The sequence below is a fragment of the Gallinula chloropus genome (genome assembly GCF_964237585.1).
Source record: "Gallinula chloropus genome assembly, chromosome: 1".
Classification (NCBI taxonomy): domain Eukaryota; kingdom Metazoa; phylum Chordata; class Aves; order Gruiformes; family Rallidae; genus Gallinula; species Gallinula chloropus.
Window position 1 is genome coordinate 135,343,483 of NC_140085.1, and position 19,275 is coordinate 135,362,757.

Genomic DNA, 19,275 nt, shown 5'->3' on the forward strand with positions numbered 1-19,275 from the left:
CAGTGAAACCCAGGAGTCAGGAATTCGGAGGTGTTCCCCTTAAGTTTAAATTTCAGAGAAGCCTTAAGGTTTTGTTACACCACAGCAACAAAAAATGCTGGCCCCAGCCTGTGGAGACCATATGGCTTTGCTGTACCATGTATTGAGAAAAGCAGGAAATACACAGCCCCGATGGACTTTACTGCTTGCTGAGTTTTCCTTCCTTCAGGGCACTGATCCTTCCAGATTTTCCTAGTTTTCTCTTCCTCAAGATCTGTATTGCCCCATGATTAATAAAAAGAATTTGACCCGCTCCACCCGTTTCAGGTCAGCGTGGGGCTCCTCAATCACCTCAGCTTGATTCCCCTTTTTCTCTCTGGGGAAACCCTACCTGTGCACGGAAGCTGCGGTTCCTTGGGAGCGGCTATGAATGGTACTGGCAAGACTCATGCTTTCCTGCTGAGATACCAAGGAAATCATCTTCCCTCCCCTTGCTGGTTGTTTAGTCTGCAACTTGCTCACTGTATTTTTATTTCTCCAAGGCTGTCAGAAAAGGCAGGAGCCTGATTCCTCCATGGCAAACACGTTACAAAGAACAGACACAGCTGGGAAGCAAAGCAGGTGTGGAAACTAAATGCTTGAAACAATCTTCATCAGGAAGATTTTTGTTAAATTCCTCTTGGGCTTTCGGATTTCACGGCTCTTCCAAACCAAAATGCCAGGAAAAGCCTGATAACCATACGCCCGTTGGGAGGTTCACAGAGTGCGCTCCCCGTCAGGAGGCCAGAGAGACCATCTCAAGGAAAAGCAGCAGACTGACAGCCCTTGGTAGTGGCATGCCTGACCGCAGCTTGTTCAGAGCTGGTTCTGGCCCCGAGTTGCTTGGAACGAACAAAGTCTGGTTAGCACAGAGGCAGCCTGGTATGTGCTTAAGGAACCCTTTTCTTTCACCAACACCACTGAAACCTGTGAGCACAGATCTGGAATGGTGGAGCATCCACACTGTGCCCTATAGCACGCCAGCTACGTGGCAGCACGGACACTGCTTTGTGTGTGATTCTTCTTCTCTTTCAACACCTTCCACTTCTTCAGCTTCATTGTCACAAATATCTGCTCTAATTAGAAACTCTCCCGTGGTAAGACAGGCAATCACAAATAGCAAATAAAATCATCCAATAAACGTGGGACGTGGTGGGAATCTGGTTCTTCTCTTAGTGGTACTACCACAGTTCGGCTTAACAATCATGCCGAGTGGGAGGTGCAGAGTCTTTCTCGCCCCACCTCATCCCAGAAAAGATTCCAGAAACCACCGCAATGGAATCATAGAATGCTTTAGGTTGGAAGAGACCTTTCAAAGTCATCTAGTACAACCCTCCTGCAGGATTCTATGATCCAACCAAAATCTCCCCTTTCCAAGTTTAAAGCCATTACCCCTTGTCCTACGGCTACATGCCCTTGTGAGCAGTTCTTCCCCAGCTTGCTTATAGGCACCTTTCAGGTACTGGAAGCCCTGAAAGGTCTTCCCTGGAGCCGACTCTTCTCCAGGCTGAACAAGCCCAAGTCTTACTCTCTAACAAGCTTACCTTCATAGGAGAGGTGCTCCAGCTCTTTGATCATTTTTGTGGCTCTCTGGACACACTCCAACAGGTCCATGTCCTTCTTGTGTTGAGGGCTCCAAAGGTGGACAGAGTACTCCAGGTGAGGTCTCACCAGAGCAGAGGGGCAGACTCACCTCTCTGGATCTGCTGGCCACACTTCTGATGCAGCCCAGGATGCCATTCGCCTTCAGGGCTGCAGATGTGCATTGGTTGGTCCTGTCCAGCTTTTCATCCACGAATATTCCCAAGTCCTTTTCCCCAGTGCTGGTTTCTAGCACATCATCTCCTAACTTGTATGGATAACAGAGATTGTCCTGACCCAGGTGCAGGACCCTACACTTGGCTTTGTTGAACCTCATGAGGTTCACCTGGGCCCACTTCTCCAGCCTGCCCAGGTCCCCTTGGATGGCATCCCATCCCTCTGGCACATTAACACACTCAGCTTAGTGTCATCAGTGAACTCGCTGAGGGTGCACTCAATCCCACTGTCAGTATCATTAATAGAGATACCAAACAGCACCGGTCCCAGCACAGGGCCCTGAGGAACACAGAGGATATACTGTAGAACATATGAATGTATAGCAGCCCAGGTACTCCGGTATCCCAGCCATGGCAGCAGCCTGCACCAGGTGAGGCTTTCAGCAGCAGCAGGCCACCAAAAACAGCAGGTAAGTTCCTCCTCGACCTTACCTGTTAGCACTTGGTCACATCCAGAAGAATGAGAGGAATTGTGAACCATAGGAAGGAAGCCCACTAATATGACATGTATGGCAGAAGCCGAAGGCACAGCCTAGTCACAGACCCTCTCCAAGGCACAGATCTCAAAGGGTTTTTAACATGGGGTGGGGGGGGCAGCATTTTGCTAGACTTGTTCTTGGGGAAGGCTCAAGTGTTTTGACTGAAATAAACCCCTTGGGCTAAGATAAACAACAGCCATGGACAGTATCTGCCCACAGGGCTGGAGCTGAGGCCTAAGTGCTGAGCAGGGCCTTGCAAAGGCCATACCCACTCTGCAGGGAGGCATGATGGGAGAGGAATCTCCCTCTCTCCTCAGGGAGAGGAATCGCTTTCTGCTATTTGAACTACCACGAATTTACCCCAATTCAGGTGTTGCTCCTGAGGTGCATTAAATTAACATACTTCATTAACAGGGACATTATCAAAGCAGGAGGTGGGGAGAAGGAAGCCCAGGATTTTGGAGGTGAACTGCCGCACCAGACAGGTAACCCACCATACAATCTGTGGATCAGGAACAATTAGTTCAGTTACAGGCTGGAGCTGCGGTTGGGTTAATGTGATGGCCAATTTACCACTGCTGACAACTGACAATATATAATCCAGCAATTTAAAGATGTAATTATTAATTTTTTATACCATCTACTCTGTGGGCAGGTTCTGCCCAAGCATGTAAAAAACACGTTTATTCTCTAAAACAACCCACAACTGAGAAGCCCTTAATTAGAGCAAACCTATGAACTTCTGCTACAGATGGCTGGGTGCCACTGAAACAGGAGTTACTGTTCCACTGTGCACCCATCACAATGCTGTGCTGGCCAGCAGCCTGCCAACAGACTCCTTCAGATGCAAGATCTTGGGACCATTAGGTGCACCAGAATTGATCAGTAGAGCTTGTTTAACGAAGAGCACTGGGGAAACGGTGACTCCTTTGACATCTGAGGTTCTCGAATACCCCAAACCAGAAAATAAGGAGATGAATTTCAGTTTAAAGAAAAGGAATTTTGTCCAATTCATGATAGACTGCCATTCCCATGTAGCTGCCATCCTGGATCATACCAGGTGTCCAGGGAAGCAGGCATAAAGAGGTGAGTCCACGTACATGCAGAGAGAGAGGAGAAGGGGATGAGAAGCATCATTAAAGTTTAGAAAAATCCTACGAATATCCACCTATTTTTCCTTCCCTAACTTCCTTTTTCCAGGTAGTGTCTATGATAAAGACCATCAGAGACATTTTATTTCCAGAATGGCTTATCAAGCCACAAAATCAACCTATGGTCACCTCTGTGACAAATCTGTGCACACTTGACAGGGTTTCTGAATAAGACAGACATTTCTGCAGTTGATCTGAGAACCCCCATTGAATTGATGTTAAACGCTTTCTGTGGAAGTGGGTTGGAGACAGAGAGGTCATAGTGGACTGTTCTTACAAAAAAAAAACCCTAACAACCTGGAGAAACACTGACCTTAGATATTTCCATATGAAGTATCATTCTAAACACAGGGCGAAGCCAGAAGAGCATTAACTGCCCAAGTAGAAAAGTTTTAACTCCTACCATGGTATATACTCCCTATGTTGTGAGATTTGCCTCATCTGTTTCCTAACACATCTGTCATCTCACACTCACACACTTAACACACTGAATTAGACACAAACACCCTTCTGGTATGTACTTCTGCTGGGAGATTGAGAGCGATCAGCGAAGTCAACGTGGCAAAGTGATCTGTGAGAAGACAGCAAGCTGCTTCAGGCCACCAGGTCCCTGGCCCGGCCTCTCAAAGCTACAGGCACTGGTGGTGGGCACCACGAGACGGTGGGTGCCACACGGCTCAGCAAAACAGCAGGCTTCGACAGTGAACACCCCACACGGAAGCCAACCCTACGTTGAAATATACAGTTTATTTTCTCAAAGTCAAGCAATACCATTTGTCAGCAGGTAAGTGTTAGGTGTCAGGCAGGAAAACTGTACATTTTCACTCTGGGCTGCAGGATCCAAACAGTTGGAGAAACATAGTGGAAATCTTTCACTATACAGAGAGATCTAGAACTGAGAACGACACAGGGTGAAGGAACAGCCATCCCCCGGATGCCAGAGGCAAAACATTAGCACCAAGATTATTTTTTTTTTTCCAAAAAGCAATAGTATAGCTATTTACAGATTTACATACAACATGGGGAGGCAACTATCTTCAGGTTCCCAGGGCAAGAGATTTTCAGCACATAAAAAAGGAGAGAACGGTGTCTACGCAAACTCTTCCGTGAAAAGGGTAAAATATATATATATAGCATTCACAATATTGCTACCTTTTATCAGAAAGATCTAAATCAAAGTACTGTATACAAACACACTGCAATTATATTATTATTCACATTTCACATACACATTCCAGAGTAACCACGATACGCAGGAGTTTTAAAATGCCACAGATAAAACGACGCACGCTTTTCTCCAAGCTAAAAAGACAACAAGCATAATTTATTTGGGAATGGTTTAGTTTTGGGTTCCTTATGGTTAAGGGATAAGTTTAAGGACAAAGGGACCACTCGTCCTAGGAACATAGCAGCAAATAACTGTGAGATGCCAGAGACTACGTTTCTGAGCTAGGAGGAAGGAACTAAGGTCAGCTGTAGGTCTGGTAAAATGGCAGCTCCATTTGACCTCAGCCCATACACATCAACAGAACCTCATTAAGGATTTGGTCCGGGTATACGAAGTAGTGCACTATAAGGGGGGGCGGGATAGGGGGAGCAACAGTCCTTTTTCCTTTGCATCTGTCTGTGAAGGAACTGGTTCCAGCAGAATTTTGCTCCCCAGTTCCCCAACTCACAAGGAATTTGTTGATCAGCACCTCTCTGGTTCTCCCACTGCCAAAGAGGGGCCTCTGGCAAGGAGGACAGAACGTCTTTTTTGAGTGCTGCCACTGCAGGAATGGCGGGAAGAATTATTTTCTCTCTCTTCTCAACACCCACCTACTTGTATTTTCAACCTGCATAGCTACAGACTGGCATTCACATCCCCCTCAAAAATGGCTTCTTCTTGGGCAACCTGTTCACCTAGGGAGAGAGCCAGGAGTTGTCTGTACGTACCACAGTGCGAATGGCACACACAGAGAGGCACCCGAGACCTGCCTTTGCCCGAAACGCCTGTAACGCAGAACGTGACGTTTGGCCACTGCAGGCCTTCTCTGTAGGCACCCTGGCAAGTGGGTGTAACCTTCCCCTGCCCTAAAACACGAGTTAGCACCTCTTTTTAGAGCTACTGGGAATCTGAGTCAACGGCAGTGCTACCCGCACACAACCAGGAACATGCTGCTGTGAACTAGCACCCGCCCGTCCATGGCTGTGCAAGGGAAACACAGAAAGAAACCCAACCCCTCTGCTGCTCACAAGTTACACAGCGGAGTTGCTCCGAGTCACGCAGAGTATTAACACGGCAGAGGCTGTCTGCATTGCATTGGGTAGTCTGAGAAAGAGGAAAGAACAAACAGCATTACATAGGTCAACCACGGTAGAGCTTAGCTGTCTATATAAAACCATCACAGCGCTGAGCAATCAGGAGAAGTACAGAAACAGTGTCCTTTGCCTACATTTATTTTCGTGAAGCGTAGGGGTTTTGGGGAGAGGAAGAATAAAAACATGCATAAAAAAGCACAAGGAAGAGCAAATGAGGCTTTCTAAATAATTTAGATGAGAAATGTTTTGAACAAAAATCGAGCACAGTCCTTCCAGCCTGGTTCTTAAATCAAGTACGATGCAGTAAGGGAAATGGCTTGCACTGCAGTAAGAAGGCATATGACTATATCTTGCAAAATACTTTTTTTTCTTTAAAAAAAACCCAAAACCTCTTCAGCAAGGTAGCCATTAGGTGATCTGCAAGCTGGTTTAAGTGTTTAACTCAGAGTGTTATTTTCTGCAAGGGGAAAGTGCCATCCTATATACAATATTACAAAAAAAGTGTCTGATGCCACAGGATCAGAGTGACACTACATTTCAGCAATCTGAATATATTAGCTGTAAGATGCACGCTTCCCCTATTTAATGTGTCTTTAAAAAAAAAAAAATTAATAAAAAAGCCACTAAATTTAGAGCTTCTAAATTTGTGTGCATTCATAAATTGCTGTTGGGTTTCCCAGCAGTCTGTACAGCATCTGAACACAGAGAAAGTATACAACCTATTCTAAAAAAATGTTGTTGCTTGCATGCACAGCTCCCACAGGCTTTCAACTTACTGAGCAGAGAGGCTAAGAGCCTACCCTTTTCTGTGGAGCTGTCTGTAGGTTAAGCAATGAGAAACAGCTGTAGAATCCAGCAATAAAAACGTGTTCTAAAAAATTAAATACATCATCCCAAGAAAAAAAATATCTTAAAGAGAGCATTATTGCTGTTGTGAGAGCTATTTTACTCTTGTGCACTTGCTTCTCTACTGGACACCCAGACAAGCCAAGATACGTGTTTGTATGCTTGGAAAACTTCCCCATCCCTTCCTTCTTTCCCCGTTTTTCACATCCTCTTATTTGAGCCGCTCAGGCTGGAGGCTGTCGGTCAGACACTTCAGCTGCTCCTCCCCCAGCTTGATCTTGTCTTCGAGCTCCCGCTGCTCAATGATGAGGGCTGACTTCATTTTCACAAAGTGCTCGTAGTCTGCTAAGTTCTCCTCGCTCAAGTAGTTGGCCAAGATGTCAAAGACAATGCGCTCTCGGCGGTCCAGGTTTTCCTTCAGTTCTTTTGCATCCTCGTGTTGCTGAGTCAGCAGCTTCTGCTTCTCTACCAACGTCCGCTTAGGAGGAAAGAAAAAACAGTTGAAAAAAAGCACTTAAGTTCTCCAGACTTACATCTGTTTTATCTGCAAAGACAAAGGCTTTCCTGAGTATTCAGAGGTGGAATAAGATATCTCCTTAAAGTGTAGCCTAATAAAACGCATTAACAAACAGCACAAAAATGCAGCCAATCCATGAAAGACACACCATTAATTTCTATTGGCTTCAACAGCAAGAACTTCAAAGACTACCATTTCATAGTTCAAAATAGCTCTATAAAATACAGTTGCCTTTGAGAAACATCCAAGTTCTCCAAATTAAGACTTCATTCGGCAACAACTCACATCTTCAATGCACAGCGCTGAACTTCCACACTGAAACATCTGTGGTTAGAGAACCCACAGACTAATTAACAGAGCGATTTGTTCTTGCACAGCTCCTGAGACTGTGGTATCTTGCAGTTCTGCTCTGCAAGCTGCATGGCTTCTCCATAAGAAGTGAAGTCGTGCAGTCTTAAGATGAGCAAGAGCAAGAGCTGAGGCAAGACAATGGGAGGTAAGTTAAAACCCCATCATTATTTTCCCCCAAATTGCTATAAACGTTTTGCTTCACGCCCTCATAAGAGAAAAAGGGAGCTGGAATGGAGAAACACACCAAGGAAGAGGACAGGAGCCATATCTCAACCACACGTATGTATAAATGTGAAGGGTGAGGCACATCTCAGACAACTTCACTTGCCTACACAGTAGACAGCCACACAGCTCCACCCCTTTAGCTGTATGTGGAAAGAAGCAGGAGCACTGTTAACCTGACCTGTTTCAGATGTCTGCCTAGAAGCGACTGCCTTTGTCCAGCAACAGAGCATGGCCTGCTCTGGCGTCAAGAATTCCTGTACAGGCCTCTGAACTTAATTAAAAAGTGCCCCTAAGAGGTACCACTCCATAACTGTGAGGTTTACTTCAGAGATGAATGTTCTTTGAGAATCAATGTCTTCAAATAAACCACAGTCTGTTCAAATAAACGTGTCCTTTTTTGGTTTTTATGTGGACTTTATGTTAAATCACACGTGCTATAATAAGCCTAAAGGATTTACAGAGAAGTGTTCTTCTAGACTACAAAGTGGAGTACATTCAAGAAGGAATTATGAGACAAAGGGGGATACAGACCAGCAAGCTTTAACAGACCTGTCTGTCTCTCAGAGTTGCACACGTATCCCCGTGCTCCCTCTTTTTTTAATAGGCAGCAGAAAGCTCAGAGGGTGAAACACTTTCAGACTTGCACTCTCAATGTACTTAAAATATACAGCTTAGATTAATGTGGGATTCAAGACAGCCATGGAAGGCACGTCACAGAAATCACACATTGTTAGAAGAAACATGGTTCAGTCTTCCTTTGAGCGTCTGCCAGGGGAAAATCCCACTGCCAGTTGTGAGGAGAACTATCTGCCACAAAGAGATGGAAGCACTGTTCTCCTAAATTCTCCAGGGGAACTAGCAGCCAAGCCCAAACTTGGGAGCATGGCTACATCATGGCAGCCTTGCAGCTTGCCTGTACACTGAGAAGCTGAAGAGCTAGACAGAATGTGGTGACCTCAAGAGGGCATTTAGCAACCAGCTGGTCGCTCCGTTGTAGACTTCCCCACCTAACCTTGGGATGAAATAGCTTTGTTCTTCAAGCCATTTGCTATCACTGTCAACAGACCCATGAGCTATCAAATGTTCATCATTAACAATTTAAGACCTGTGGTTTCTTCTTATCAAGCCCATGGCACGACTTTAAGATGAAAGTGGTAACCTGACAAGTTAAAGGAAAGTAAATGCTACTTTTTTTATGAACTTTGCATGACATCTTAGTACCTCTGCCCTTGCGGAGGCTTAGGGAATACCCAAGAGAAGTGGGACACAGAAAGGAAGAAAGAAAATAAGACAGGTCTTGAATTTCGTTCTACCTCTGTCAAAGATGACTGATGCCAGACAGCCTGTTTTGAAGGGTAATGTGAAACAGTCTGTGAAACAAACTGCTCATGACACCGTTTTTGAGGTTCATTGAGTAATGGGTAAATGGCTCACCGGGTGTAAAGGTGTGATGTTGGATGGTTTCATCTGACCATTTTCAACCAAAGCCAGAGTACAATAGGGTTTTTTTTCAGGTCAGCCCCAGCCAAACACAGGCCACCTGAAGTTCCTCTGATGGAACAATGTTTGGTTCTTTCTATTGAGAGTCTTTCTCAAGAATTGTTGGCTGGTTTGAACCACAGCCATGTGAAAAGGAACTCCCTCCATGTGTCTGACTTCCCAACATCCAGTTCCTAAATTACTATCCCTGGCACTTGTCCCTAGTTTTACAGTACCAGGTCTTGTGGGTCTGGGCACCTGATCACACCTGCAGACTGCAGCTTCCAGACTTCAGGGTGCTCAACACACTCTGGCTTTGATTGATAAGGAAAGTAATGAGAAGACACTGGACTCACTGCACAGAAGGAAGGGGGCTGGAGGCTGTTTCAGATGAAGCCCTTTCCAGAAGTTGAAATACCTGATAGTGATCCCTTTGGTAACAGAGACCTATGACAGGCCACCTAACAGAATATTAATTCAGCAGTGGTTATTTGACTGCTGACAGACTGTTTAGAACGTCTGCTGAGCTGATGGTGGTTCCCATAAAGTACAAAGTTATCAGAGTAATGTTTATTAGACAGCATTAGTTTTTAAAAAAATAAATCCCTAGGGATATGAACCCCTGGGACTGAAGGAATATCCCCTGCTTTGTCTATATGGTATGTTAGTAGTACCCCAAGTATTGTCCTGCAACTTAAGAAATACCAAAGGGCAACCAAAAGCGCCAGACGTGCCCGTCTAAATTCACAGATAGGCCCATGTAACCCTACACGCACCGCGCTGATAGCCAAAGTACCTGGGGACTGGATCCACCTGAGAAGCATCTCTGATCAACATGCTTAGACATATCCCTGATGTTGCTATGGCAAGACATGCAGAAGATGAATGGGGATTTGGGATTCTGTCAGTCACAACTCGACAACGGAGCACACAGACAGTTTCTGACTGCCCTTGTGACACCGCCTGCCCACCACCTTCCTTTTCCACACCTGGCCATTAAGCTATATTCTTTATCACAGCTCTCAAACTGTGTTTCCTATACTGTTATATCATCTGGTAGCTGTTTCCACAGCTCACGCTCCCAACTTTGAGCCCATTAGGCAACTGCAACCACATTAAGAAAAAAAGAAGCCTAAAGACGGATTAAATTTCTTAAAGTTTCAGCAGCTTTGATCTGTCCTCTAATAAGCTGTCAAATACCTTCCCTTTGCCTCAGTCGGAGAGGGGACTGGGCAGAGGTTAAACAAGTATGTTTGGCAGCAGTGAGAGCCAAACAGCAAAAAACACATGGGTGAAGCAACAGAGCAGGCTGAAGAGACACAAGGTGAATAGGCAGCTCGTGGAAAGAGTTCCCTTACAACACTCAGGTGGACTGCTGGCATTTCAGTCCACAGCTACACGCCAAAAATCCCACTGCATGTTCACTTCACAGCCAAAGCTAAACTCGCTTGACACATACCTGACTCCCACCCTCTCTTTTTTAGCCTTTCAGTTTCACACCTATTACACCTCTCCTTTGCTGCATTTCTGTATCACTTGGTATCTGCTGCCCAGCTAAGGCCTGGTGTGATCTGGAGCTAAACAAAGTGCTACCAGCAGAGTCAGGGGTCCAACAAGTAAAAGCACCTCAAACACTCCTGAAACTTTCGCATCTGCTGGGATGCCTTCACATCACTACAGGGCTGGTTTGGTAAATATATGTTTTCTGTTGAAAAATTCTTCTTGCAATGCCTCCCTCCTGTCACATCATGCCCCCCATCCCCCACCTTTTTTGTTTTTTTATAATAAGGCTTGTTCATCTGTCATTTCTTGCTAGGTATCATGGAGGAAGCTGTAGTACATGAGAAACATTTCCTCTATAACAATCTTACAGATTTTTATCCAAGATCCTCGTGGAGTATAAAGAAGGCTGTAATCTTACTGTGTTTACAGCACAAAATGACACTCCTTTTTCCATCCTGAATTATTAGAATACTTTTGTTTGCCTCTTTTGTATGTTCCTATCAGTAGTTCCCCTCTGTCTTCAAACTTCTGTGAAGTCTGTTTTCCAGTATGTGGCACCCAAAATACCACTTTTTTCTCACAAAGCCACCTGTAGCTTCAGAATTCCACGCAAAAGCAAGGCAATGAGGAAAGTTTTAAGAAATTAAAAAAAAAACAGCTTTACATTCACTATCCCTCATCTTGAGCTCTGCAACTCAGATAAACAAAACCAAACAAACCTCCCCCTGGCAGGTTCACTAACTGCAGTGATATTACTACTGGCCTTTCTCACCCGTTCTTCCGGAGAGGTGTTTTCATCCAGGTTATTAAGGGCATTTTCCACCCGGGCCAGACGACCTGAGAGTGACAGCAGGAGGTTGACCACCTTGTCAAGGTCGCCGATAAACATCTTGAATTTGTCGAACTCGTTCTGTTTGCAGACTTCCTTCACGATGGCCTCCACCTCCTCCCCCAGGATATTGTTTGCTTGGATGTCTTCCAGAAGCGTCTCCCGAGCTTCCCTCAGCACCTGCAGCTTCCTACTAATGCTGTCAATAAGTTCTTGCTGTGGAAATAAAAGGGACGAGAATTTGTTAGTGCTACTGCCTGTCCCCCCCACCTCTGAAGGTCCTATCAGAAATCCAGCATTTTCATACACTGAAACTCCCATGACAATGAGTGCATTACAAATAAATACATGTCTAAGAATGTGTCTAAGGTCTATGTGTCTGGATTCAACGGGTCAGGATGTAGGTCTAGAACACTCGGCTTGAGAGCTGTGTTAAAGCAATTTGCCTTTGTTGCAAAACACGAAGGACTTCTCCTCACACCTCCCCCCCAACCCAGGAAGCAGTCCTGCTTCTTCTTTAAACAGCTTTGAGCAGCATAAAGTACAGTGCAACCTTTTCTCTCTAAATATCAGGTCCATAATACCTTTCTGAAGAACTACACTTAGGAAGATCAACAGTACCAGGAAAAAGAAAAAAAAAATCCTGTATTTTCCACACGACACAGTTGAAACTAGGGCACTGCCTAGCTGTTTCTTCCTTTCTGCATAATATTAACATCCCTCCAATAGCAGGCCTTCCACTCTCAGAAAACCTTAGCATTAACACTGCCCTACAACATTTCTGTAGGGAAATCATAATCCCTGTGGCACAGAACAGGGAACAAAATCTACCTCTGTACCATACAAAGCAGCCCTGTGCCAAGTGGCTCTGCTCAAGGACCAGAGAAGCACCTCTGGCTGTCTCTGCCCTATGCCAGGCGAGCATACCACCTCATCTAGTTTGCCAAGGTTCCCCATTGCCTGGGATGCTCATGCCCTGGCTTGGAAAAAGCATCTCAGGTGTATCACCAGAGCCAGACCAATGGATCATCTTCTCTCTCAACGACCTAAATTCAACCTGTGCTTCCCAGCTACCTCTCTGCGTTTGGGCAAGAAGATTTATTTCTTATGTGTCCATCAGCTTTCACATGGGAGCAAGGGGTGCAATTCAGTCCAACTAGTCATCTACTCTAACATGAGAGGAATCACACCCCAAAAATGCCTCATTTATTTAGACTATTTAGCATTCAGCTAATTTCAAGTAAGAAAAATTCCCAAAGCATCCTCTCACCATACACTTCAGTGCAATTTCTAAATTAAAATGACATCTTTTACAACACCCATTACTTCCAGAGAACCCCTTCAATTTCTATTGAAAAAAAATAATGATCTGTCACGTTCCTTAGGAACTCCATTTTCTAAATGCAAATCTGCTTACAAGCCTTCATGATTACTGAGAAACATACTGATAGCAGCTACCACGCTCAGATGCCACTGAACAGTCTTTGCCAATTTTTTTTTTTTGGGGGGGGAGGGGGTGTGTGAAGAAAAAGTCTGTCATCTTAACAGAAAGCAACTACCCCTCCAAAAATGTAACAGACTATTGGAAAAGGCAGAAATTCAACACATGGATTATTCAGGCCAGTTTCTCCTTTTTGATTTAATATACTCAGGCCAGGTTAATCTGGATTTGGGTTATCTGTTAGGCTGGGTACCCAAAAGATTAAGGTAGTAAGCAGTTCTACAGATGCCTGCTTTACTGACTGATTAATCTGCAGGATTTGATTTCCCCCCCTCCTTCTCTCAAAGCAAATGCAGTTTGATTTGGATTATGTAGGTCACAGTGCTATGCTCTCTTTTCCCTCAGATGACAGGCACAATGCTGCTGTTTTACCATGCCCAACACAACAGGATACTATTGTGCTCTGTGTTACTATCTCAAGTTTTTCACCTCTGCAGCTGTGCTGTGACTTTCTTGAATGAAAAAAAGCCAAAGCTCAACATTTACCAACCTGGTCTGACGATCCAGATCAGCTTGCTCATCAAGTTTTTTTTAAGAAAGAAAATCAAACACACCCCCCCCCCCCCTCCATTTCCTCAGTAGTATCCTATTTAGATCATAGAATGGTCTGGGTTGGAAGGGACCCCAAGGATCATAGAGTTCCAACCCCCCTGCCACAGGCAGGGACACCAACCTCCAGGCCTGGATCTACACAAGGTTGCCCAGGGCCCCATCCAGCCCGGCCTTGAACACCTCCAGGGATGGGGCAGCCACTACCCCTCTGGGCAGCCTGTTCCAGCACCTCATCACTTTCTCTGTAAAGAACTTCCCCCTAATATCTCATCTAAACCTTCCCTTGTCCTTCCCAGCTGAAGCTGGCCTCTAAAGGACTGCTTTTGCTGGCGAGAAGGCCGTAAGTACTCACCCCTCTTTAAGACTGCTGTATCTATTAAGATTTGGATTATGGTCAGTGATTGTTCCTACCCAGATGAAGAAGCCTTTGGATGCAGCAGCCACGAGCTCAATACATGCTTTTGCCAACCAGCAGAAAACCTGTGTTATGTTCAGTATCTACTGACCCAGAAGAGCTTCAATCTACACCTCGGAACTGGCAGATTAATAATGTATAGCTGTGATTTCTGTACCAGTAAACAAGAAAACCTGATCTTTTTCTAGTAATGCTTGCTGATCCGACTATCAGCACAAAAAGTAGCTCAACAGAGTGCTGCTCAGGTGTGCTTTGTGTGAAAGATTCTTCTCTCAGCTCACCACATGACGTTCAGGCCTAAAAGGCCAAGAAATTTGGTATTCAATTATTTTCAGAGTCTTCAGGAGTTGCTGGAACTTTCGTAAAGGTAAAGGGGGCACCTCCTACTCAGTCACATGTGGATTTTTCCCCACTACTAACAGCACTCCTGTATTGTTTTCAACATCTCTTCAATATTTTATAGTTGTGGCAAGCCTACATTAAATGCAGTGCACAAGACACAATCATTCCTTTCCTGCTAGCTCAGAATACAGGGAACATCTTAAATTAAATTAATTAATTAATGACTCTATATGAAATTCCTACAGTTATTTCAAAACAGAGGGGGGTTAAAGAAAAAAAAAAACTCCACCAGGCATTTCTGGTTTGCAGAGCAGAGAATGACAAATATTACAATCATTCCACAGTGGACTGCAATTAAGATATCTCATAACAGAACTGACCGATTTCTAAGAATCGAGGAACAGGTTCTGGGCGTATGCCTCCTCTAAAATAACTGAAGTCATAAAGTGTGCTATTAAAGCGTTCAGGTCCTTAATGATCCCTTGTTAAACCGTTGCCAACTATGTGAAGCTGAGCCAAGTTATATATTCTGGCTGCTTTATAAAGACGCCTGACCCACTTATCACAAGTTTTATATGTTTTCTGACAAGATCCAAGATGAAAGCCCACTGAGCTGAGTGCTCGTGCCCTATGCATGCAGAAGAGCAGGGAGAGAAGTAAGCAGTGACACACGAGTGGTTATGACAATATGTATTTTCAGAGAAGACCAGGGGGAGCTCTGCTAAAAGCCCTTCATTAAACACTTCCTATCTCATATGAACAGTGGTGTATACTGGAGCTGGGGGGGAGGGAGGAGCACGTAAAGACTGAACATGATTTTCCTGTTAACAGATAGAAACACAAACAAATGGCACCTCTGCCTATGAAAGTTTTATTGTTTAGCTCACTGGGCAAACAAGAAAAGTTTAATTTTAACCCTGCCATACACACACTCCATAATTAATGAGAAGGAAGCTAATTCCAGCAAGAACAATGAGCCATCACGTGTGGCAGCAGATAAATCCACATTATTCCAAATGCAGTGAAATCCTTCATGTGTCTAAGTAGTGCAGCCGTTGTATTCAGCGGCACTCTGGCGAGAGGGTGAGGGCAGCTCGCTGGCGGCTCGATACGCGCCGTATCGAGCTGTTCGATGTGGGGGCAGAGAGAGGGAGGGAATGCTGAGGGAGATGAAAAAACCCCAACTTGGAGTGGTAACAGAAAACACTACAGCGGCATCCACTCCTGCACTGAATCTGAGGTGGGAACCTCCTGTGGCATCTCTCATTCTGAGCAACTAAAAGTATTCCTAATATTTGATTAAAAGACATTTTTTTGGAACTGGAGTACCCAATGCACCCCGGCAGGTGATTATTAAGTGGAGAGCTGACTTTAACAGGCAAGATTTGCACACCATTGCATTACTGGCTTAGGTAAACAGAGTTAAACCACATCACTTTAATTGATCAAACAGACCATCTCCTCCAGCTTATACCATACGGGGAACTATGATTAAAATACTTGTCCCAAATCACTAATGAGATGAGTGAGACGGTTTTAACATAGGACAACACTTTCTCAAACCACAAAAATGTCATTATACCATCATTTTAATACCTAGGGCATTATGCTGACCTTCAATCAGAAATAAACTACCAAAAGATGGGGATGAACAAGAGTGGAGAAGACTGCCTCCCTTGTAGTGAGTAACTTCCACTGAACTGACCAAGCTGATTAGCCATCTCACACCACCACTGTTACTCATTTGGGAGTATGGAGAAATAGTGAATAAAGTGATTTGTTGTTGATCATGAAAACAAGTGAAAAAAAGAAAAAGAAAAAAAATAGAAGGGGATGTGTGTGTGTGTTTGTGATTTCTTCTCTCTCATGATAAACCCAAATCCTGGACCTCAAAACCATGGAGAAAATAAATCCACCAGTCAGAGTGGGATACATAAGCACTACTGTTTGTTTGTATATAACAAGTGAGATAAACACACTGGAATTTCAAGTGGAAAACACCATTTGAAAATCACCTCCCCAAAACTTCTCCCTTCTAGGACCTTTCAAAATGCACATCAAGCTGCACCTAACATCAAGTTCCTCCTAACATCAAGTTCCTAAATTTAGTCTGACACTTAACGCTGATCCTGCTCCCTCCTTTTCCCCCAAAACTAGACCTGTTTTCCAAGTGATCCTGTACATCTCCAATGCCTTTTATTTACCTGGGAAATTCACTGTTAATGAAACACATGCAACTGAGACCCTCCTTTCAGAAATGCATTTTACCTTCTTTTCTGACAGGTCATGATCCAGTTCATCTTCAGAATCATCCTCGCTCTGCTGCTGTTGCTGCTGCTCCTGCATGTCCTTCATTTTAATCAGCAGCTCTGCCTTTGGTGCAGATGTGCTGTAGTAAGTAGAATTGGTTGTCAGGGAGATGGCAGACGGCGCGCTCTGCTCCTCTTTCCTGGTAAAAAGTCAAAACTTCAATTAACTGCCTTGACACCCTAATCACTGAAAAGAAAGGACAATCTTTTAAAGCCATCATTTCACCAAGCAAGCAGGGAATTCAACAGAAAGCCATCACCCATGGAAACAGGATAGATAAATAAACACTGTTTGTGAAGAAAATTTGTGTGAACTCAGCACATCCCCACGGAAGTGGTGCAAAAGACCTTTCACCACTACAGTGAGTGAAATGTACCTAAGGTATCTCAGCTGGAAGCAAAATTTAAAATTACATTTTATTAAGTAATGCTAAGACCTCAGTGTCACAGATAACATCCTTCCAGACTGCCAAATGTGAATACCACAACGCAGTTATATTTTTGCTTACAGAATTACACATGAACTACTTGAGATGGCTATAAATTAATTTGATAACTCATGTCAAGAAAACAAAAGACCCACAGAATATCAACATGGATGGAATCTAATGAAATTTAAATATTTTCTTATTTTGTTCTTATTAATTTCCATGCCCACTTCAAGTTGTCTCTGTGTATTTTAGCCTTTTTATGTAATAAAAACTTAGTTCCTTCTCTATCCAGTTACTAGACCAGAAGATTTTGGTAAAATATCTGATCTGTATGAAATGGGAGAAGTTAATTATTCCTTAAGTTCCACAAATAGTTTTCAGGAAACTTATAATGTTGTACAACACCATTTTTCTGTCCTTACTGGTACTGTTGGCAGTATTATGCTTGAGTCTTATTCTAATGGAAAGGTCTTAGAAAAGCCCCAGACCTTAACAAGCAGGGAGATCTTCACCTTCAGCCCTCTAAGAAAACTAACACACTTTGGACAGCATCTGATAAGGAACCACTGGCCTACAGAAAGTAATACTCACTTCTCCTCTGAAATTTTTGGAGAAGGAACTTTGGGCAGGAGCTTCCTGCGCTGCTGAGCTTCTTCTAGGAGGTGTTCATCTTTAGGGAATATTCCAACCATCAGATCCATTGTCGTTTTTATTTTCACATTAGGGTCTAGTATGTCTGCTAGAGATTTATCTCTTCCCACAATCTCTCTGGCTAGTTCCTCTGACTTCCAGTCTTCAAAGGTCTTCTCTTTGGCCTTTACGTAGCTGACTGCTGGCGTGGCAGCACTGCTGTCCTTCAAGTTGCTCCCAGGTTCTTCAGCTGGCTGAGGGTCAGCTGTTTTGGTTCTGGCTTCTGGCTCTGGCTCTACACCTTGCCTGGTGTAAGCACAGAATCGTGAGTAGGATTGCTCAGAAGTGCTGAGGGTTTTAATCTGGTCCTTTTCCAAACCACTGGGCAAAGCAGGAGGCTCCATAGTACTGACAAGGCTTTGCCGACTCTCCTTCTCTGCATTGCTCTCAGAATGAACTATCTTGATGGGAACCATTTTCACTGTAGTGTTGTTGTCTATAACCCTTTCAATTCTGGAAAATAAGGAAAATTTACCTTTAGAAATGGAAGAACCTTACACCTCGATTATTATCTGCATATCAGAGGGAAAGCCCAAATATGGCAAAAGGGAAGAGATCTAAAAGGAATATTTCTTGTGCTGTACCTCATACCCTAAATCTATGTGTTTGCTGCTCATACTAGTTCCTTTTTAAGTAACTTCTAATTAATTTAAGCAGCCCTGCAGAGTACTCATGGTATAAGCCTTGTGCTCGTTTCCATGAATGTGAGGGCCCAACGTCAGCAGCCAGGCCCCACATTTGAGACAGCACCTTTAACCTCTCTGCTGCCACACACATGGAGGAAAATAAGCCCTGAGCTCAGCCTCACTGCCTCACACAGATCCAACTGTGACTTCAGCTTTTGGCCTGACAGGCAGCTTGTGATGCCCTCACATCAATGCCCAGCTCTTCCAAGGGAAGAGACAACAGACCAGATGGAAGGATCCTGCAGGCTAGGTCTTTGCTCAGCTACAAGAATAACAATCACACATGGAAAACCTGGAAATAGTTCAAAACTTAATTACATGATTAAAAATAAAAAAAGCAGCAATCTCTATTTTTAAAATTTCACACAAGATGCAGATGTTTAATAAATAGATCCCACCACAGTGTCCTAGTTTTCTACTTAAAGAGGAAAGGCCAGTCACTGAAGAGGACAACATACAATTCTGGATACTCCTTTTAAGGGAAGCTTATAGCAAAATTTCTGTTTTGCACAACACAAAGGGACACTGTGGACATTCAGTTAGGCAAGCTATTTAAAGAGAAGGCTAACTTAGATTTTTAAATTGGACAATAACATGTTAAATAACATTTCTGAAGCATCTGTACTCTATGTAAACCATAAGAAACTAAAATCTAGTTTGGTGGTTTTGAGTTTGCAGAAAGTTTGAAATTATTGTCATAATGTGGGTTTGGAAGCCCTACAGCAAGCAAAGGAACATTGCCTACTAGCTCAAATATCTAGTTTCATCTGGCTGGGCAGCTTGCCGCCTTTCAGATAAGTGAGCAAGACCTACTACAGCTCTTTTCCTCTCAG

At 44.0% G+C, this 19,275-nt stretch overlaps 1 protein-coding gene across 3 annotated transcripts in view; it reads right to left on the reverse strand.

Annotated features, from left to right (window-relative positions):
- Positions 1-6,823: 6,823 nt before the first annotated feature.
- Positions 6,824-19,275, reverse strand: part of SHROOM2 (shroom family member 2) — a gene marked incomplete at both ends in the record, with an annotated part of 122,037 nt that continues 109,585 nt past the window's right edge. For 2 of the 3 annotated variants that reach the window (XM_084279113.1, XM_084279112.1), the window contains 4 exons: positions 6,824-7,090; positions 11,460-11,732; positions 16,595-16,775; positions 17,658-18,209. In XM_084279113.1, the coding sequence (XP_084135239.1) occupies positions 6,824-7,090; positions 11,460-11,732; positions 16,595-16,775; positions 17,658-18,209 (1,273 nt within the window). The remainder of the gene's footprint in view (positions 7,091-11,459; positions 11,733-16,594; positions 16,776-17,657; positions 18,210-19,275) is intronic. The other variant, XM_084279114.1, reaches the window with a different exon arrangement.